Source organism: Rhinoraja longicauda, chromosome 29 (genome assembly GCF_053455715.1).
Source record: "Rhinoraja longicauda isolate Sanriku21f chromosome 29, sRhiLon1.1, whole genome shotgun sequence".
NCBI classification, from domain to species: Eukaryota; Metazoa; Chordata; class Chondrichthyes; order Rajiformes; family Arhynchobatidae; genus Rhinoraja; species Rhinoraja longicauda.
The window spans coordinates 3,947,629-3,969,593 of NC_135981.1; the positions used below are offsets into that span (position 1 = coordinate 3,947,629).

The window sequence follows — 21,965 nt, forward strand, 5'->3', positions numbered from 1 at the left end:
ACTGCAGCAACAACAACAAAAATTGGGAAGCATTAAATTTGCCAGGACGTGTGTCTTTGGAATTGCATTTTTAACATCATCATCTTTGACTTCACTTGTTGGTTTCATGGCATTCCTGAAAGGTTGGAGGGGCTATTATATATGACTCTCAAAAAATTCAGAGTCTTTGGAATTTCTTGCCCAATAGAGCCGTGGAAGCAGAAACCCTTGAAACGTTTCCAATGTGGAGATTGATGGGTTTCTAATATTTCAGCTCCTAAGCTCGCTTACCAGCAAGAATTATCACTCTGTGTGTGGTGCAATGCATTAAGTGACGGTGCACTTTAAGGGAGAGGGGAACGTTGTTGTGACAAGTTGGGGGGCAGGTTTCTAGTTTAATTGGAGATTGTGCATAAGGTTGACAAGCCATTGCTGGCGCTGCACGGGAACACATTTTAATTCTGCAAAACACATGGATTTTTGGACTAGGGTTTGATGACCCGGGAACCAAAAGAGAGATAAGTAAGGGAGGTGGGAGGACTTTGCAGCGATTTCTTCCGGCTGCACATTGTACTTGCTCAATGCAAGAGAGCCTTCAAGGTGAAAACTCTCCTACAATGATTGTCCCCCTGGTTCTGAGACTGGCGCTCCTTGCACCTGGGATGCAGGTAAATGGCTGGGCGAGGGCTTTGCAAATAAATACCCTGTGCTATATTTGTCTTAGTTCACCTCTCTCTCTCTCTCTCTCTCTCTCTCTCTCTCAGCAACCTCCCACCTTGGGGGTGGTAGAAGGTGACCTCCAATACTGTACAGGGTGGCTGCTGAAGTCGAAAGGTAGCACAGGTACAGGTGGTCGTTTGGTCAGGAGGTTAGGACCTTCACTCTGGGTGACCCTAACCTACTGCCTGGAGGTTCTGGGCATGCCAAGTCCATAAGTGAAAAGGAGCAGAATTGGGGCCATTCGACCCATCAAGTCTACTCCTACCTCCATTCAACCGTGGCTGATCTATCTCTCCCTCCTAACCCCAATCTCCAGCCTTCTCCCCATAACCCCTGACACCAGGTACTAATCAAGAATCTATCTATCTACCTCTGCCTTACAAATGTTCATTGACTTGGCCTCCATAGCCTTCTGTGGCAATGAATTCCACAGATTCGCCACGCTCTGACTAAAGAAATTCCCCCTCATTCCCATTCTGTTTGTTGGCCAGGGATTCCCATGGTCCTGATGTTAGTTTAGTTTAATGTTATGTGTATCGAGGTACAGGGAAAGGCTTTGTGCTGCATGCGATACAGTCAGCGAAAATACTATACATACCAGGGTGGCGCAGCGGTAGAGTTGCTGCCTCACAGCGCCGGAGACCCGGGTTCGATCCTGACTACGGGTGCTGTCTGTACGGAGTTTGCACCTTCTCCCTACGAAGGTGCAAACTCCGTACAGACAGCGTGGGTTTTCTCCGGGTGCTCCGGTTTCCTCCCAATCCCGATTGTCCACATTGTAGACTTTGGACATTGGACTTGTTTTCTCTGCAGCTGTTATGCCGCAATCTTGCTCTTCACTCTGTCTGGTGTTTGATTGTTTTTAAGTTCAATGTGTAATTTGATTTGATAGCCCTCAAGCAAAAGCCTTCCACTGTACCTTGGCACTTGTGGTGGTAAAAATGAACCTACACCATCCATCTGCTTGGATTTGAAATGATTTCAATCCATGAACAAAGTGTTCACTGGAGTCAAGAGTGTTTAATTGCCATCTGTATTGACAGTAGAACAATGAAGCACTTGCAGCAGTATATAGGCCTGTGAAACAATACATGCAGACAATATGTTGAAAGACTGGAGCGACTAGGCTTGTATACACTGGAATTTAGAAGGATGAGAGGAGATCTTATCGAAACGTATAAGATTATTAAGGGGTTGGACACGTTAGAGGCAGGAAACATGTTCCCAATGTTGGGGGAGTCCAGAACAAGGGGCCACAGTTTAAGATTAAGGGGTAGGCCATTTAGAACTGAGATGAGGAAGAACTTTTTCAGTCAGAGAGTGGTGAAGGTGTGGAATTCTCTGCCTCAGAAGGCAGTGGAGGCCAGTTCGTTGGATGCTTTCAAGAGAGAGCTGGATAGAGCTCTTAAGGATAGCGGAGTGAGGGGGTATGGGGAGAAAGCAGGAACGAGGTACTGATTGAGAGTGATCAGCCATGATCACATTGAATGGCGGTGCTGGCTCGAAGGGCTGAATGGCCTACTCCTGCACCTATTGTCTATTTTCTATTGTCTAATATCCATGGGCAGTGTGGGGAAAGGGTGAGAATTAAACCCAGTCCGCACAGATACCTTACACCCCAGTGGCATGAATATTGACTTCTCTAACTTCAAGTAACCCTTGCTTTCCCCTCCTCTCTCCACCCCTCCTCCTTTCCCAGTTCTCCGACCAGTCTGACTGTCCCTGATTACATTTTATCTCTGTTTTGCTTTGCTGTTACCTTCTCCCAGCTAACAATGATCCATTCTACATTTTCCTTGAGCCTCACCCCCTTTGATGTCTCGTTCTCACACCTTGCACTTCCTTACCACTGTGTCTCCCTCTCCCCCTGACTCTCAGTCCGAAGAAGGGTCTCGACCCGAAACGTCACCCATTCCTTCTCTCCAGAGACGTTGCCTGTCCCGCCGAGTTACTCCAGCATTTTGTGTCTACTTCCGCACAAATGCCTTCTATTTCGAGGGTGGGACCCATTTAATTATTTTAAAGACCGCACTACACCAATACTAAACCAAGAAAAACGGAAATACTCTCTGAATGTGCGATTGTACAGTTCATTACAGGTTGTGAAAACAGAAGAGGCCACAGCTGCTGGAATCTTGGGCAGAAAAACAAAGCACTGGAGGTACTCAGCAAGTCAGGCAGCATCTGTGGAGGGGAGTCTATTAGGGACTTGACCCAAAATGTTATTTGTCCATTTGCTTCCACAGATACTGCCTGATCTTTGAGTTCCTCCAGCACTTGGTTTATTACGCATTGTGTTGGGCCAAGTGGGATTGATATGCAAACAGTATTTTAGTTTAGTTTAGAGATACAGCGCAGAAGAAGGCCCTTCGGCCCAACGGGTTCGCGCTGACCAGTGATCCACGCATATTAACACCATCCTACATCTACAAGGGACAATTTTTACATTTACCAAGCCAATTAACCTACAAAACCCGGTACGTCTGGAGTGTGGGAGAATACCCACGCAGGTCGCGGGGGGGGGGACGGGGACGTACAAACTCCGTACAGGCAGCACCCGTAGTCAGGATCGAACCCGGGTCTCCGACGCTGCATTGGCTGTATGGCAGCAACTCTACCGCTGCGCCACCCGTGCCGCCCCTAAATTATTACGCCAATCAGTCCAGGAAAGGCATCAAATCTAGAGCGGTGAGATCATAACCTATTTTGCAAACTGGATGCGAGTTAGGATTCCAATTCCAAGCCTCTCGGTTGAACCCAGGTGAGGTTCATGTCAACAATAATAATGTCATATTTTAATAACAAAATCCTTTTGTGCAAAAATTGTGAATACCCGCCTCCACCACCGACTCTGGCAGCTAGTTCCACGTACCCACCAGCCTCTGTGTGGAAAGAGTTGCCCCTCACGTGATTAGTGAATTCCAAATATTCTCTATCCACTGGGGGAAGAATAAGGTTTGAAATCACTGCTATTTTACCACACTCTTCAGTCGTGCTTTATTTGCCACTTGTGCTTCAGCACATTGACATTCTTTTTGCATATTTACACATGTAGGCGTCCATGTGTCGGTGCCATTTCAAAGTTTGATCTGTCCGCTGTGCTCGGTCTACCTACGGGGGTAGTTCCCAATCCTGGCAAGCTCCAGGCTCCTGCAGGGCCTTCCTCCATTGCCTTCAGAGTCATGGTGTCATGGATTGACACAGTAATGGAAACAGGCCTTCAGCCCAACTCGCCCACACGCGCCAACAATGTCCCAGCTACCCTAGTCCCCACATGCCTGCGCTTGGTCCATAACCTTCCAAACCTGTCCCTATCCATGTACCTGTACAACTGTTTCTTAAACGATGGGATAGTCCCAGCCTCAACTACCTCCTCTGGCAGCTTGCACCACCCTCTGTGTAAAAAAGTTACCCCCTCGGATTCCTATTAAAATCTTTTCCCCTTCACCTTGAACCTATGTCCTCTGGTCCTCGATTCCCCTACTCTGGGTAAAAGGACTGTGCATTTACCCAATCTATTCCTCTCATGATTTTGTACACCTCCATTAGATCCCCCCCTCATCCTCCTGCGCTCCATGGAATAGAGACCCAGCCTACTCAACCTCTCCTTGTAGCTCACACCCTCTAGTCCTGGCAACATCCTCGTAAATCTTTTCTGAACCCTTTCAAGCTTGACAATATCTTTCTGATAACATGATGCCCAGAACTGAACAGAATATTCTAAATGCGGTCTCACCAACGTCTTATACAACTGCAACATCACCCCCCCAACTTATAATACTCAATATACTGACTGACGAACCTCCTCTCCTTCCTCTCCTCTCCTCTCCTCTCCTCTCCTCCTCTCCTCTCCTCTCCTCTCCTCTCCTCTCCTCTCTCTCCTCTCCTCTCCTCTCCTCTCCTCTCCTCTCCTCTCCTCTCCTCTCCTCTCCTCTCCTCTCTCTCCTCTCCTCTCCTCTCCTCTCCTCTCCTCTCCTCTCCTCTCCTCTCCTCTCCTCTCCTCTCCTCTCCTCTCCCTCTTCCTCTCCTCTCCCTCTCCTCTCCTCTCCTCTCCTCCTCTCCTCTCCTCTCCCCTCCCTCCCCCTCCCCTCCCCTCCCCTCCCCTCCCCCTCCCTCCCCTCCCCTCCCCTCTCCCCTCCCCTCCCCTCCCCTCCCCTCCCCTCCCCTCTCCCTCCCCTCCCCTCCCCTCCCCTCCCTCCCCTCCCCTTCCCTCCCCTCCCTCCCCTCCCCTCCCCTCCCCTCCCCTCCCCTCCCCTCCCTCCCCTCCCCTCCCCTTGTTACCCCGGTTCTCCCTGCACTCGGCCCACTCCTCTTGTCTGACATCTCCAGCGGTTCGCTCCCGGTACAGCGCTCTCCACCAAGCCTTCACCCTGTCCCGGCCTGTTTCTGCAGTCCGCCGAATCTAAAATGATGGAGAGATTGAAAGTCCGTGCATCGGGCAAAATGCCACAATGGCTGGGGCTGAAGGGAATTCAGATACGGGATGGGAATGTGAAAGTGCACAGGCTTTTTCTTTTTGGAGTGGATTCAGGATTGCCGCTCGAATGGTTTTGGCTTGGGTTTGTAGACTGTTTGATCTGTGCTCTCATGGTTTATGGAGGTCACCCAAACCCCACTGGTGTGTTAAACATGAAGCACCCTCCCAACCATCTGTTCTCTGTCCTGTACCCCATCTGTGAGATTTTACATTTTGCTCTCTGTCCCAAGTATATGACAACATGGATACAGACAGCAGTCAAGATGCACTGTTTAGTTTAGTTTAGGATTCAGGATATCTTTATTCAGGATTCAGGATATCTTTATTTGAGATGCAGTGCGGAAACAGGCCCTTCAGCTCACCGAGTCCGCGCCGACCAGGAACGGGGTACTGATTGAGAATGATCAGCCATGATCGCATTGAATGGCGGTGCTGGCTCGAAGGGCTGAATGGCCTACTCCTGCACCTATTGTCTATTGTCTATTGACCAGCGATCCCCACACATTGACACCACCCTACACACACTATGGACAATTTACAATTTTACCGAGCCAATTAACCTACAAACCTTTTCGGCTTTGGAGTGTGGGAGGAAACCGGAGATCCTGGGGAAAACCCATTCAGGCCACGGGGAGAACGTACAAACTCCGTACAGACAGTACCCGTAGTCATCATATGGAGTCCAAGGAGACAAACGTTCATCATATGGAGTCCAAGTCAATGGAGATTTTTAAGGTGGAGATTGACAGATTCTTGATTAGGACGGGTGTCAAGGGTTATGGGGAGAAGGCAGGAGAATGGGGTTGAGGGGGAAAGATAGATCAGCCATGATGGGCTGCGTAGGCTTGATGGGCCTAATTCTGCTCCGAGAACTTATGAACGTGTGAGGCACCCACCAGGAGAAGGACCAGGTACCTAAACACCACATTGTAGCTGCAGTCAGTGCTTGGTTTGGGAACAGTTCTGCAGGAAATAGCAGAGTTGTGGATGAGACTCTCCACCATTGATTCCACCGCACTATAGCTCAGGAAAGCAGCCAACATAATGAAGGCCTTTTACTTTTACTCGTGTTGTTCCTTCTTTTCCTTACTCGAGCTGGCCAGAAGGTGCAAAAGTTTGAAAGCATGCACCACTTGGAATAACTTCTTCCCCTCTTAAAGATCGTTACTGAACGATCCTCCCATAAGCCCTTGTGAAGTTTCGATCTTCCAACCTACCTCATTGCGGATATTGGACTTTTTCCCTGGAACTGCAACACTACAATGCTGCAAAACTATATTCTGCACTCCGGGGAGTATATTTATCTTTATTCTTCCGGTGGTACTTGCATATGGTTTGATTGTACTTGCGTATAGCGTGATCTGATCTACTTTGATAGCACGCAAACAAAATATTTTTTACCGTATCAGATTATTCACGTGACAATAATAAGCCGATACCAGCACCAATATAACCCCAGACTTTCATTGGAGTTTTGTACTTAAAGTGAACTCCTCTAACACCATTTGAAATGAGACTAGATAATAAAAAGCAGACCATGTCTACTTGGCACAGAAAATATAAACAAGACTGTCTGACTCTCTCCCTTAGCTGTGCTGTACTGAAATTGAGAAAGGGCTTTCAGATGTTAAGGTTGATTGCAAAAGTCATTAACTGTTTCCTTTTCATAATCTCCTGCTCACAACTTAATCTTTTGTTACTAGTATTTCAAAATTAAAATCTCCCCTTCTCTGCTGCTGTCTTAGGCTATGTTTTATTTCCACATTATCTCAGGAACTGAATCTGGTATTTTTTTTCCAATTGCCTGCTTTAGTTTTTAGTTTAGTTTAGAGACACAGGAAGTCTGCAGAGATGTGTAGGAAGAAGGGTCTCGACCCGAAACGTCACCCGTTCCTTCTCTCCAGAGATGCTGCCTGATCCGCTGAGTTACTCCAGCATTTTGTTTCTACCTTAAGCATGTAGAGATACCGAGTCTGTGCCGACCAGCGATCCCCACACACAAACACTATCCCACACACTGTAGGCACAATTTACAATTACACCTACAAGCCGATTAGCCTACAAACCTGCACGTCTTATGGAGTGCGGGAGGAAGCCGGAGCACCGGGAAAAAACTCACGGGGGGAACGTTCAAACTCCGTACAGACAGCACCCGTAGTCAGGATTGAACCCGGGTCTTTGGGCTGTCAGGCAGCAACTCTACCGCTGCGCCACCCTGCCCCTCTGTGCTTGTCAAATAAAAATGGATCTTGTGGGATACTTTATTGGAAATAAAATTAAAATCTCACCCTTTGAAAGGAGCCTCTTTTATCCTGAAGAAAGGCCTCGACCCGAAACGTCACCCATTCCTTCTCTCCCGAGATGCTGCCTGACCCGTTGAGTTACTCCAGTATTTTGTGTCTGCCTTCAATTTAAACCAGCCTCTGCAGTTTTTTTCCTACATATGTAGCCTCTTTTATCCGTTTTATTTCTCAGATCGGACGGAGGTGGCAACAAAATGAAGCAGGTTGCATTCTGACGCTTTTGGTAAATTAATTTTGGATGAAATAAGAAGCTTTGATTATCTGGAAACACTGAGTCAAACAACATGGAAACAGCTCCCACGACCCACCATATCTATTCTGACCATTGGCCTGCAGCCATCTGAGTCTAGTAAGAATGGGTGGGAAGGGAAAGCAACATCTCAACTTCATTAGAAGATTGAGGTGCTTTGGTATGTTGACAAATCCTCCATTGAAGCTCTACAGGTGTACGGTAGAGAGCCCACTGACCTGTTGCCCCAAGGAATAGGTGACGTTTCGGGTCGAGATCTTTCTTCAGAACCTCCTTCTGAAGCAGCCCAAAATGTCACCCGTTCCTTCTCTCCAGAGATGCTGCCTGACCCGCTGAGTTACTCCAGCTTTTTGATGCCTTTCTTCGGTTTAAACCAGCATCTGCAGTTCCTTCCTACACAGAACATGGACCTCCCCCCAGGCATCTCAAGGTTCAAGGCTATCTTACAGTGAAAGCCAGATGAAATTGTAATTTCCTTTCAAGTTAACAAGGTAAACAGAGCACAATAGCTTCTATCACCGGCAGTCTGGGACATTGCAATTGGTGTGGTTCCCAAAGACTTGGCGGTGAAGATTTGGACTAGATTTAACGAGGGTATTTGGTCGTCATCCAAAACAAATATGAAGTTTAACGACAGCAACATATATTTAAATGCCCCCTTCAATGTCGTAACATATCCTGTGCAAGTTCACAGGGGCGTTACAGACAAAAGTCTTTCTTTGCAGCAGGTAATCAACAATGTGGTGAAAGGGGTAGGTTTTAAGAAAAGTCCCTAATTAAGGTTCATGTTCATAAGTGATAGGAGCAGAGTTAGGCCATTCGGCCCATCATGTCTACTCCGCCATTCAATCATGGCTGATCTATCTCTCCCTCTCAACCCCATTCTCCCGCCTTCTCCCCACAACCCCCAACACCCGTACTAATCAAGAATCTATCAATCTCTGACAAACGTATCCATTGAATTGGCCTCCACAGCCTTTTGTGGCAATGAATTCCACAGGTTCACCACCCTCTGACTAAAGAAATTCCTCCTCGTCTCCTTCCTAAAGGTACGTCCTTTTATCCGACGCTGTGGCCTCTAGTCCGAGACTCTCCCACTAGTGGAAACATCCTCTCCACATCCACTCTATCCAGGCCTTTCACTGGTTGACAAAGGAAATCGCAGAGGTTAGGACTTTGATTGTTGGAGACCCCGACTGCCTTTGGTTGAGTATTTAATGCAGGAGACCACAACTGGATGGATGCAGAAACAAGGAACTGCAGGTGCTAATTTACAACAAGAAAAAAGACACAAAGTACTGGCATAACTTAACGGGCCAGGCAGCATCCCTGGAGAACGTGGATAGGTTTCTTTTAGGGTTGAAAGCCTTCTTCAGACTGATTGGGGAGGGGGGGAAGAAAGCTGGAAGGGTGGAGGGGCAGGACAAAGCCAGGCAGGTAACAGGTCGATACGGATGAGGAGAGATTTTGAAGGGGAGATGGTTGGACAGAGACCAGAGATGAAAAGGCAGAAGGTGTGAAACAAAAGGATTTTAGACATTAGACAATAGGTGCAAGAGTAGGCCATTCGGCCCTTCGAGCCAGCACCGCCATTCAATGTGATCATGACTGATCATTCTCAATCAGTACCCCGTTCCTGCCTTCTCCCCATACCCCCTGACTCCGCTATCCTTAAGACCTCTATCCAGCTCTCTCTTTGAATGCATTCAGAGAATTGGCCTCCACTGCCTTCTGAGGCAGAGAATTCCACAGAGTTGTGAATTGTGAAGCTAGAGGAAGAAATGAAAGTGTAAGGGGAGGGGAGAAATAAGGGTGAGTCTAGCGTGCAGGGGACAGTGGGGGAGGAGATGCTGGGGACAGTAGAACTGGAGGCGATGTATGAGTGTGAGAGAGAAAAATTGAGTGTGTGATAGAGCGTGTGTGTGATAGAGTGTGGGAGAGTGAGTGCAAGAGAGTGGGTGGTAGAGAGAGAGTGCGAGAGAGTGATGTGAGTGTGAGAGAAAGATAGTGTGTGTGTGAGTGTGTGTAAGAGTGTGTATGTGAGAGTGTGAGAGTGTGTGTGAGTGTGTATGTGAGAGTGTTTATGTGTGAGTGTGTACGCGAGAGTGTGTGAGAGTGTGTGTGCGAGTGTGAGAGTGAGTGTGTGTGTAAGAGTATGTGAGAGTGTGAGTGTATGTGAGTGTATGTGTGAGAGTACGCGAGAGTGTGTGTGAGAGTGTGTGTGAGTGTGTGTGTGTGAGTGAGAAAGAGTGTGTTTGTAAGAGCTGTGTGTGTGTTAGAGAGTATGTTTTAAGATGAATTTTCGAATCTGCTGGGCTGTTACTCAAATTTAGTTGAGTATTTTGTTGCAAGCTTCTCATGACTTCAAATACAGAATTTACCCGACCCACTCTACTTCCTTTTAAGGCATCTTTAAAAACCTACCACTTTGATGAGACTAGACATGAAATGCTGGAGTAACTCAGCGGGACAGGCAGCATCTCTGGAGAGAAGGGGATGGGTGACGTTTCGGGTCGAGACCTTTCTTCAGACTTTTGTGTCTGTGTCTACAATTTAAACCAGCTTCTGCAGTTCCTTCGTACACGCTTTGATGAGACTATTCAGTCGGCCTCTCCGACATCTCTTCGTGACTCGGGTCAATAACTCCTTTGTTTGGCTATTTCCCTGTGAGACTCTTGGACGTTCTCGACACATCGAAGAGATGATTTGTTTCACACGTTAGAGATTGTTGCAAACTTTCAAGAGGAAAAGTGGCAACTATTCTGTAAGAACATGATGTTCTGTGTAAGCTTATGCTCTTTTTTTCTGCTTTATGTTTTTTTTACTATATAAACAAACAATAACTTTGTTTGTAGGGGTCCACCACCGATTTTCCGGCACCCTTGGTACCAGAGCTTTGCCGGTGATCCGTTTTGCCAGACCGACAGAGGTCCCGGCCTCTGACAGGAGTCCAACGGTACCGGAACGTTCCGTGGCCGAGATACCGGTTGGCAAAGAACGGCCGTGGGAACAGATCTGCCGGCCCCGGTGGTATGATGTTTGATGGACCGTGTGGGGTGGGAGGACCCGTTGCTCCTCTCGTGCAGCAGGTGGCGCTGCACAGGTCAAAGGGAGATGTTTTGTGCACAGTTATCTCGGCTGTACACAGTGTGTGAGTGTGGCTGCAGCCATTTTTAAGTTGTCTCGCTGCCAGCACGGAGTTACTGTAATAAAGACTTCTGTTGCACCTTGAAGACTCTCAAGTTTTATACAGACATAGAACAAGAACACGAAAGGCCATCGTTTGGCACTTTACTGGATACCAGTCTTTTGAAGTGCATTTTTAAAATTTTGTAGACCAGAAGCTTTGACGTTTATCATACTTACAGTTATGAACACGCGTTGCAAAGCCCCCAGCCGGAGGAGAGGAAAATTCGATCGTCAGCGGAAGTCCGGATGAGGTCGAGCTCGGCCGCCTCACCCGGCCTGTGCTACCCCATTTTCGGGGGGACTTCCAAGGGGGGGGGGGTGGATTTCAAGCGCTCTCGTAATTTTGTCCAGGTTAAAGGAAGTGCTGGACCACAAGTGGCCAGAAAAATTGGTGGTGAACCAGTACCTGGATCACAAGACAATTAATGTGACATCAGTCATCAATTAGAATTAGAATTAGAATTCCTTTATTGTCATTGTACGAGGAGTACAACAAATTTAAAAGTACTACATCTGAAACAGTGCGGCAGTGCAAACCTTTCAAAAACAATCGCACAAACATAGGAACCAATACAATAAGTACCAATATCAATAAAAACCAATAAAAGCTGATAAATAATAAATTATTTTTGCACCTAAGATGCTGTATATTTTTTAAAAAGGTGCAAAGAAGTGAAAGTCACATCAAGTCAAGTATTTCCATTCACAGTTCTTATGGCCCAGGGAAAGAAACTGTTTTTAAGTCGGTTTGTTCTGGTCCTGAGGACCTAATCTGGTCATTAGGCAAATTGTGCCTAATGAAATAATCGTTTCAATATCAACCTGGTAGCAGTGCTGAACAGCCATCTACCTCATTGGTGACCCTCGGACTATCCTTGATCGGACTTTGCTGGCACTAAATGTCATTCCCTTATCATGTATCTGTACACGACAATGGCTCAATTGTAATCATGCATTGTCTTTCTGCTGACTGGACATCACGCAACAAAAGCTTCTCACTGTACCTCGGTACACGTGACAATAAACTAAACTAAACTTGACTGAACTGGAAGCCACCAGCGGATATTGTAACTTATTTCTCTCTTCCAAGCGCAGATGAGAGGCTGCTGGTACTGTACCTCGACCACAACAAAGGGAGGCGTCATTGCTGCCAAACTTCCGTTCAAAGTGGACCTCCAGGCAGATAAACTCTACGGGTGGTGTGCATGTGGGCACAGCAAGAAACAGGTGCGTACACATGCATTCCAGGGGCCCGGTGTGGGGGGGTGGGGAAATCTGAGAACAGAGAGGGACCTGGCGTGGGGGGGTCCACCGAGAACCAAGAGACATCTGGCATGTGGGGGGTGCACTGAGAATATTTTGCCTTCTGCTCTGTTAACTTTTATTTTCTGCATTACCTCGGGTATATGGGGTAAGCACGGCACGGTGACGCAGCGTTAGAGTTGCCGCCTTACGGCGCTAGAGGCCCTGGTTCGATCCCGACTACGGGCGCCGTCTGTACAGAGTTTGTACATTCTCCCCGTGACCTGCGTGGGTTTTCTCCGTCCGAGATCTTTAGTTTCCTCCCACTCACCAAAGGCGTACAGGTTTGTAGGTCAATTGGCTTGGTGTAAATGTAAAATTGTCCCCAGTGTGTGTGGGATAACGTTGGTGTGCGGGGATCGCTGGTCGGTGCGGATCCGGTGCGTGGGCCGAAGGGCCTGTTTCCGCGCTGTATCTCGAAACTAAACCTTTGATTTGCTTCAAGTTAATTTTAAATTATCCGTCTACCAAGTCTGCACTGCGGACTTGTGTGTCGCTCTCCATAGTCCAGGACTCTCCCCTCTAATTCCCAAACGTCCTGTGCTTCCCACTGATTTTTTTCATAACTGGAAGTATGATAAACGTCAAAGCTTTTGGTCTACAAAATAAAAAATGCACTTCAAAAGACTGGTATCCAGTAAAGTGCCAAAGGATGGCATTTCACTGCCTATCCCCTCTCCCGACCTCACCAAAGCCAATCACATCTCCATGGGTGTGCACGATTGTTGATAACATGTCCCTTTCAACCTAACAGCACGGGGAGTGATTGTCCTGCGTCAGAACGTAAAGGTTTAATTTAGTTTAGAGATACAGTACAGAAACAGGTCCTTCGGCCCACCGGGTCCGTACAGACTAGCGATCCCCACACATTAACACTACCCTACACACACTAGGAAAGATTGGTTCACCAAATCTTCCACCAAGCCAGTTAGCCTACAAGCCTGCACGTCTTTGGAGTGTGGGAGGAAATCGGAGAAACCCCACACAGGTCACGGGGAGAACATGCAAAGTCCATACAGACAGCGCCCGTAGTCGGGATCGAACCCCCGCTATAACTACCGCTGCGCCACCGTGCTGCCCCACCCGAGAAGGACCGATTTGGGTCTTTTCTTCCGCCCTTTCTCTGCAACCTTCTCCCACCCTTCGTCCCAACAGTTCACCTTCACACTCTTCCGCTCTGGGGATAACTTCTCTCACCTCACCTCCTCCCAAATTAGCCGGTGAGAATTTGGAAGGGGTGGTTCAGGCAAACACCGTGGACGTTCTTCAGGGGAAGTTGGATAAACATTTGATTGGGGAAAAAAAATAATGAAAGACATATTAATGGTGTGAGTTGGAGTCACCTCATATGGAGAATAAACAGTGGCTGAGACTATTGAAGTTTCTGGGCTGTAAAGTTAATGTACAATCTTTCATTAACCAGCTGCCAAGCATCTTGATGTTTTACAACATGTAAGGCATTAAAATAAAGATATGTGGATTTTGTTAACGAAAAATAGCAAGCATAGGAAATCGTGCTGTGTGTTCAGTTGTACTGTACATTGGTGTCAAGAATCATTATTTGAGGTCATTGAGTTAGAATCGTTTCATATGGGACTAGCTTGGATGGGGCATCTTGGTCGGAGTGGACAAGTTGAGCCGAAGGGCTTGTTTCTGTGCGGTTTCACTCGGTGTCGGGACATGTAGCAAGGGGGCAGTCACTGAAGAACACAGAGCAGCATTGCTGATTAATTTGCCTCCGTTCACGGACGCACGGTCAAGGTCACTGAGATCGGGTCGATCGTCCATTCGTTGTCCTTCTGACTTGTGAGAGAGTGGCCCAGGTTTGGCAGGTTGCAAAATAACGCGGCAAAAACAAATTACGTGGAAACAAAATTGCCCCTCAACGCTCCCCTATAGTAATTCATAGTTCCAATCTCACATTTATTCCGAAGAAGACTACGGGTGCTGCACTGTAAGGAGTTTGTACGTTCTCCCCGTGACCTGCGTGGGTTTTCTCCGAGATCTTCGGTTTCCTCCCACACTCCAAAGACGTACAGGTATGTAGGTTAATTGGCTGGGTAAATGTAAAAATTGTCCCTAGTGGGTGTAGGATAGTGTTAATGTACGGGGATCACTGGGCGGCACGGACTTGGAGGGCCTAAAAGGCCTGTTTCCGGCTGTATATATATGATATGATGATATAAGGGTCTCGACCCGAAACGTCATCCATTCCTTCTCTCCCGAGATGCTGCCTGACCTGCTGAGTTACTCCAGCATTTTGTGAATAAATCACATTTATTCCGCCTGGTTTTTAATTTAGTGACCGACTAACAAAAATAATATTTGGCCAAAAATAATAACATCATTTTTTTTAAAACACATTTTCAATTTTTGATTCTTTTCTGTCCAAAATAACGCTGGCAGAGAGGAATTAGCTCCGTGTTTTAAGCTTGTGTTTGAAAATGTCCAGAGGAGGTTTACGAGAATTATACGAGGAATGACTGGGTTAACATATGATGAGCGTTTATAGACAATAGACAATAGTTGCAGGAGTAGGCCATTCAGCCCTTCGAGCCATTCAATGTGATCATGGCTGATCATTCTCAATCAGTACCCCGTTCCTGCCTTCTCCCCATACCCTCTGACTCCGCTATCCTTAAGAGCTCTATCTAGTTCTCTCTTGAATGCATTCAGAGAATTTTTGAAGGATGAGGGGGCACCTCATAGAAATTTACCAAATCCTAAAAGTCCTGGATAGAGTGGATGTGAAGAGTATCCCATCTCTCCCCCTCTCTCCCCCTCTCTCCCCCTCTCTCCCCCTCTCTCCCCCTCTCTCCCCCTCTCTCCCCCTCTCTCCCCCTCTCTCCCCCTCTCTCCCCCTCTCTCCCCCTCTCTCCCCCTCTCTCCCCCTCTCTCCCCCTCTCTCCCCCTCTCTCCCCCTCTCTCCCCCTCTCTCCCCCCCCTCTCCCCCTCTCTCTCCCCTCATCTCACCCCCATCTCCCTCTCACACTCACTTTCTCTCTCTCTCTGTCTTTCACGCAGTCTCACTGTTACACACTCTCTCGCTCTCTCTTTTGTGTTCTCTCTCTCTCGCTCTCTCACTCTCTTTCTTGCACAAGGCAGTCAGCAGTAACTAACCTGATTTCTCTCCGTAAATGAGTTTGAAGGCAGTCGATTGTATCACTGAACCACAGTCCTAATAATAGAATTACCGTGACACAGAAGGAGCCCCTGCTAAAGATTGCGCATTAGAAAAATGAACGATGAACATGACTGCCACAAAATTATAAATTACTGTTCAAATATTAATAAAAACCAATGAAACTTCACTGTGCAAGTGGATGAGTTACATGTGGACAGTTCTTTTTAGTTAAACCTAAGTATCAAAGAAGCTAATCTGCATTTAAATATTCCTTTGAAGCATTGAGCCGGTCCCTTAAGCAACGATTATAAAACAAGGCGCACAGATAATTTGTCTCCTGCCATCCCATGACACTTCCAGTAAATTCGACATGTGCAACAATGATTATTTATTTTGTGTGTGTGCCTGTGTTAATTGCTGGAGGCAGTCTCCCATGTGTCGGTACAGTCCCTGACACTGTACGGCAGAGGGTCCATTTCCGCACCATCTCGTCTCAGACGGTGAAGACACTGTTGTCATTTTTAATTTACTCATGGACAAGGATGTGGTGACAAGGAGTGGAGGCCGGCCGGCGTTTGTCGTCTGCCAGTAATTGACCTTGAGAAGGTGCAACTGTGCTCAGGTGGTTTTAGAAAGGGACTGCGCGCTGCCCCTGCGGAGATTTCCGCGACCGTTTGGTGGTGGTGGTGGGGGGGGGGGGGGGGGGGGGGGAATATACCCCTAACAAGGATTGTGCAATAGTTATTTAATATTCAGCATTGAAGATTTTTTTTAATTTTATTTTGTATTCTGGTGGTGGGTTTGTTTGTACTGTTTTGAATTGTCCAGATCATTTTTGTAAATAGTTGGTTAAAATTATTTTTGGTTATTAAAAAAAAAAGAAGGTGCAATTATTAAGGGGTTGGACACGTTAGAGGCAGGAAACATGTTCCCAATGTTGGGGGGGGGGGTCCAGAACCAGGGGCCACAGTTTAAGAATAAGGGGTAGGCCATTTAGAACGGAGATGAGGAAAACCTTTTTCAGTTGTAAATCTGTGGAATTCTCTGCCTCAGAAGGCAGTGGAGGCCAGTTCTCTGAATGAATTCAAGAGAGAGCTAGATAGAGCTCTTAAGGATAGCGGAGTCAGGGGGTATGGGGAGAAGGCAGGAACGGGGTACTGATTGAGAATGATCAGCCATGATCACATTGAATGGCGGTGCTGGCTCGAAGGGCCGAATGGCCTGCTCCTGCACCTATTGTCTATTGTCTAATTGAGCTGCCATCGGGTGAAGACCCACCCGCCGTGCTGAGTCCAGCCGTTATGGATAGTGTGTTAGTGTGCAGGGATCGCTGGTTGGTGCGGACTCGATGGTCTGAAGGGCCTGTTTCCGTGCTGTATCTCCAAACTAAAAAAGAAAAAGTACAGAAGTGTGGAAACGCACACCCCCAGCATTCACAATGATGAGGTTCCTGTTTCCAAGTGGGATGGCGCAGCGGGTAGTGCAGCGGTAGAGTTGCTGCCTCACAGCGCCAGGGACCCGAGTCCGAACCAGACTACCCGGTGCTGCCTGTACGGAGTTTGTACGTTCTCCCCGTGGCCGCGTGAGTTTTTCTCCGAGAACTTCGGCTTCCTCCCGCACTGTAAACACGTACAGGTTTGTAGGTTGATTGGCTTGGTATGGTATAAGAATGTAAAATTGTCCCTACTGTGTGTAGGATAGAGTTAATGTGCGGGGATCGCTGGTCGGTGCGGAGTCGGTGGGCTGAATGGCCTGCTTCCATAATCTATCCCTAAACTAAACCAAACCAAACCAGAAGGCGCAACCTCAATTATAGGATGTACCTTTAGAATGGAGATGAGGAGGAATTTCGTTTGCCAGACAGTTGGGAATCTGTGGAATTCATTGCCCCAGCTGGCTGTGGAGGCCAAGTCATTTGGTATTTTTAAAGCAGAGATAGATCATTCAATTGACCTATAAATATCCGCTTTAAAAATGCTCAATGCCTTGACCTCCACAGCCATCTGTGGCAATGAATTCCACGGATTCACCACCCTGTAACTAAACAAGTTCCTCCTCATCTCCATTTTGAAGGCACATCCTTTTATTGTGAGGCTGCGCTCCACGTTTCTGTGTTCACTCAATCTAAGCCTTTCATGATCTGGATTAGAGATACAGCGTGGAAGCAGGCCCTTCGGCCCAACGATTCCGCGCCGACCAGCGATCCCCGCAAATTAATTCTACCCTACACACACGAGAGACAATTTACATTTCCACCAAGCCTATTAACCCACAAACCTGCACGTCTTTGGAGTGTGGGAGGAAACCGAAGTTCTCGGAGAAAACCCACGCAGGTCACGGGGAGAACGTACAAACTCCGTGCAGACAGCACCCGCGGTCGGGATGGAATTTGGGTTTCTGGCGCTGTAAACGCGGTAAGGCAGCAACTCTACCGCTGAGCTACTTGGTAGGTTTCAATGAGATCGTCCCTCATCCTTCTAAACTCCAGCAAGTACAGGCCCCGAGCTTTCAAACTCTCCTTATATGTTAACCCAGTCATCCCCGGGATCATTCTTGTAAACCTCCTCTGGATCTTCTCCAATGTCAGCAGGTATGGGGCCCAAAACTACTCACAAGATTCCAAATGTGGCCTCACCAGCACCTGATAAAGCCTCAGCATTACATCCTTGCTTTTATATTCTAGTCCCCTCAAAATGAAGGTTAACTTTTAGTAAGCTTGATCGTGTATTTCCCATGTCTGAACTTTTCCGTCTCTAAACCTATGTCCTCAAGAACTACAGGATATAGGTTTAAGGTGATGGGGGGGGGGGGGAGGGGGGAGATTTAATAGGAACCTGAGGGGGGTAACATTTTTACACAAAGGGTGGTGGGCATATCGAACGAGCTGCCGAAGGAGGTCGTTGAGGCAGGGACTAACACAACCTTTAAGAAACATTCAGACAGATACGTGGATAGGAAAGGTTTAGAAGGACATGGGTGGGACTGGTGTTCAGAAGTTCACAGGTTATTGGAGTAGAATTAGGCCGTTCGGCCCATCGAGTCTACTCCGCCAGTCAATCATGGCTGATCACTGCCTCCTGATCCCATTTTCCTATAGCCCTTGACACCCATTCCAATCAAGAATTTGTCTAGCTCTGCCTTTAAGAAATATCCACTGACTTGGCCCCCACAGCCCTCTGCAGTGAGTTCCACAGATTAACTACAGATTAACTAGTGTGGATGGGACATGGTGGTCGGTGTGGACAAATTGGGCCTGTTCCACACTGTATGACTCTATCCCACCCGCCACCCGCACGCAAAGCCCGATCAGGCGTCAGCTGCCCCATCTCTGGAAGGGTCGGCACGGACAAGTTGGGCCGAAGGGCCCGTTTCCACGCTGTCTGACTCCCATGGTTCTAACTCTGCCGGCTTTTTGTTTTTTTTGTTTCTCCGCAGCCGTTCTGTGACGGCAGCCACAAGTCTGTCCCTCAGGCTCCGAATCCCGTGAGGTTCCGCCTGGAGAATGCAGAGACGGTCTTTCTCTGCGGCTGCAAGCAGACCAAGAGGCCCCCTTACTGCGACGGCACTCACATGGAGGACTGGGTCCAGCGCGCCGCTATCCACACCAAGCCTTCCTTGGAATAGGAACACTAACTCCACAGACTGCAGCCCGGCGCGGTCACGGGCAAGACGAGACGTCACGGTTCACCTGATGTGTTGGGTTTTATTTTCAGGACGGTTTTCAGTTATTCAGGGATTCCTGGTGTTAAATCTAACAGCAGGCTTTGTTCAGGGTTTGTTCCCCGTGGAATTTGGACTTTGCAGCGGTGGACGAGGGATGCACATCTTTATGTCGATGGGTTTCGATTGATTCTCAATTAACCTTGGAGAGAATCCACTCGCCACACAGCAGCTTTTCAGTGTCCTAATTTAATGCATGTTGTTTGTAAAGCTTAGAAAATCTTGCAAGTGTGTATATCGATCTGGGAAACTCTGCCTTCTGTTTCTTCTCTGTTTAATGTTAAAGTTGCACGAGTCCACACTCAGATTCTGTCCCCGCTCACACTGTCTCGCAACGACGCATCGTGGACTTGAAGGAGGACTGTTTATGCTCTTCAAGAAGTTACAAGGCATCTCAGGGAAGAGTAAATCTGGATGAAGTTTGATTCTTGTGTATAAAATGGTATGCCAATGTGCTTGTGCTGTCTGTCATAAGGTCGTAAGAGATGGGAGCAAAATTAGGCCATTCGGCCCATCAAGTCTACTCCGCCATTCAATCATGGCTGATCTATCTCTCCCTCCTAGCCCCATTCACCTGCCCTCTCCATGCAACCCCTGACATATGGACTAATCAAGAATCTGTCCATCTCTGCCTTAAAAATATCCATCGACTTGACCTCCACAGCCTTCTGTCGTCCTTTATGTTGCCCTTCTTGTCACGTATGAAGCGTGTCACCTGTCAGGCGTGGCTCGCCGGGACCTCCTTCCGCACACGGCTTGCCAGGACACTAACTCCACCCATCTGCCTATCAACCCCCCCCCCGCACTTGTATCCACCTATCACTCCTGCCCCCATCCCTCTTTTCCAGCTTTCTCCCCACTACTTCGATCAGTTTTAAGAAAGGTCTCAACCTGAAACATCGCCGATTCATTCCCTTCATAGATGTTGCCTGACCCTCTGACTTCCTCCAGCATTTTGTGTTTTACATCATATTTTTAGTTTCGTTTAGACACACAGTGTGGAAACAGGACATTCGGCCCAACAAGCCCGCCCGACCATCGATTCCCGCACATTAACACTATCCTACATTCGAGACAATTTTCATTTATACCAAGACAATTAACGTACAAACAATTAACGTACGTCTTTGGAGTGTGGGAGGAAACCGAAGATCTCGGTAGAAAACCCACGCAGGTCACGGGGAGAACGTACAAACTCCGTACAGGCAGCACCCGTAGTCGGGATTGAACCCGGGTCTCTGGCGCTGTAAGGCTCTACAACTCTACCGCTGCGCAGATTTAAATCTGGTATTTCAACTAGTTTATACCCAGTCTAATTTATAACCTACAGAGAACACCTTCCCATCTCCCTGATTAAGTATAGTTACGATAATATGTGGCACAGTGGCGCAGCGGTAGAGTTGCCAGAGACCCGGGTTTGCTCCTGACCACGGCTGCTGTCTGTACGGAGTTTGTACGCTTTCCTGGTGACCGCGTGGGTTTCCTCCGGGTGCTCCGGTTTCCTTCGGCATGTGAGTTTGAAGATTAATTGGCTTCTGTAAATTGTCCCCAGTATGCAGGATAGGACTAGCGTAGAAGGGGATTGTTGGGCGGCACGGACTCGGTGGGCCGAAGGGCCTGTTTCCATTCAGTACCTCTTTTTTAAAAAACTCTCAAGAATATCTCCCTTCATGGTGACTTAGTGTATTGCTTTAAGAGAGCTATTTTTAAAAACTGTGAGCAACGTAATGATACATGTTATGTTTCAGAAGGGGTTTCACCCAAATGGATAGAACCATATGTGTGGAGAGTGAGTGACCAATCATACCATAATTGATTGCTTCATCACTAAAAGAAAAGTCAAACAGAATGTCGTGCAGGACTGGAACAGGCTCTAGGGCCCACAATGCCTGTGCCAAACATGCTAAAATAAACTAGTTTAGTTTCATTTAATTTATTGTCACATGTACCAAGGTGTAGATATTTGATGTGTGCTATCCAGTCAGTGCAAAGACTATACACGATTAAAATCGAGCCGTCCTGAGTGTCCAGGTACAGGATAAAGGGAATAACATTGAGTGCAAGATAAAGTCCGATTAAAGATGCAGGTTAAATCCAAAGATAGATGCAAAATGGTGGAGTAACTCAGTGGGCCAGGCAGCATCTCTGCAGAGATGGAATAGGTGATGTTTCGGGCCAAACCCCTTCAGGCTGAGAGTCAGGAGAGGGGGAAACTAGAGGCATGAAAAGGTTCCGAATAAATCCAAGAGCCGGCACCGACGGCCAATTAAGGTGGAGCCCACAATGGTCAATTGTTGGCTGTGGAAGAGGTGATAACGATGGGATTTGTGGATGTGAACAGTGGAACTGGCAGGACGACTAGGGGGAGGGGGGGGGGGAAGCAGGTGATATTTGAAATTAGAGAAATTAATATTCATACCACTGGATTGTAAGGTGTTCCTCCAATTTGCGCGTGGCCACGCTCTGACAGTGGAGGAGGCCCAGGACAGAAAGGTAAGTGTGGGAATGGGGAGTTAAAATGTTTTGGCGACCAGGAGACCGTGTACTCTGACTCTCTACCCTCTCTATGCCCCTCATAATTTTATATACTTCTGTCAAATCGCCCCTCAACCTCCAACATTCCAGAGAAAACAATCCCAGTTCAAGAGTGTTTAATCGTTATATATACCAAAACGGAACAATGAAAGTCTTACTGGCAGCAACGCAACAACTTTGTAAACGCTGCACTCAATAGATGATGTGGTAAACAATTTTAAAAATCCATAAATAAAAAGCTCAATAAACCACAAAACAAAGCAACGGGCAAACTGAAACCAACACAGCCTGTAGTTGGAGTTTACAGTGTTCAGTAGCCTGATAGTTGTTGGGAAGAAGCTGTTCCTGAAACATAGAAAATAGGTG

At 47.5% G+C, this 21,965-nt stretch overlaps 1 protein-coding gene across 1 annotated transcript; it reads left to right on the forward strand.

Moving 5' to 3' along the window:
* The first annotated feature begins 517 nt into the window (after positions 1–517).
* On the forward strand, positions 518–21,347 carry LOC144607620 (uncharacterized). Its single transcript, XM_078424563.1, has 3 exons — positions 518–647; positions 12,014–12,145; positions 18,780–21,347. Exons 1-3 carry the CDS (start codon positions 561–563, stop codon positions 18,966–18,968), a joined length of 408 nt encoding a protein of 135 aa, XP_078280689.1. The 5' UTR covers positions 518–560; the 3' UTR covers positions 18,969–21,347.
* Positions 21,348–21,965: the final 618 nt, after the last annotated feature.

Coding starts and splice junctions, on each gene's coding strand:
- LOC144607620 (XM_078424563.1), top strand. CDS start 561: ATGCAAGAGAGCCTTCAAGGTGAAAACTCTCCTACAATGATTGTCCCC. Junction 648..12,013: donor TCCTTGCACCTGGGATGCAG/GTAAATGGCTGG, acceptor TTCCAAGCGCAG/ATGAGAGGCTGCTGGTACTG. Junction 12,146..18,779: donor GTGGGCACAGCAAGAAACAG/GTGCGTACACAT, acceptor GTTTCTCCGCAG/CCGTTCTGTGACGGCAGCCA.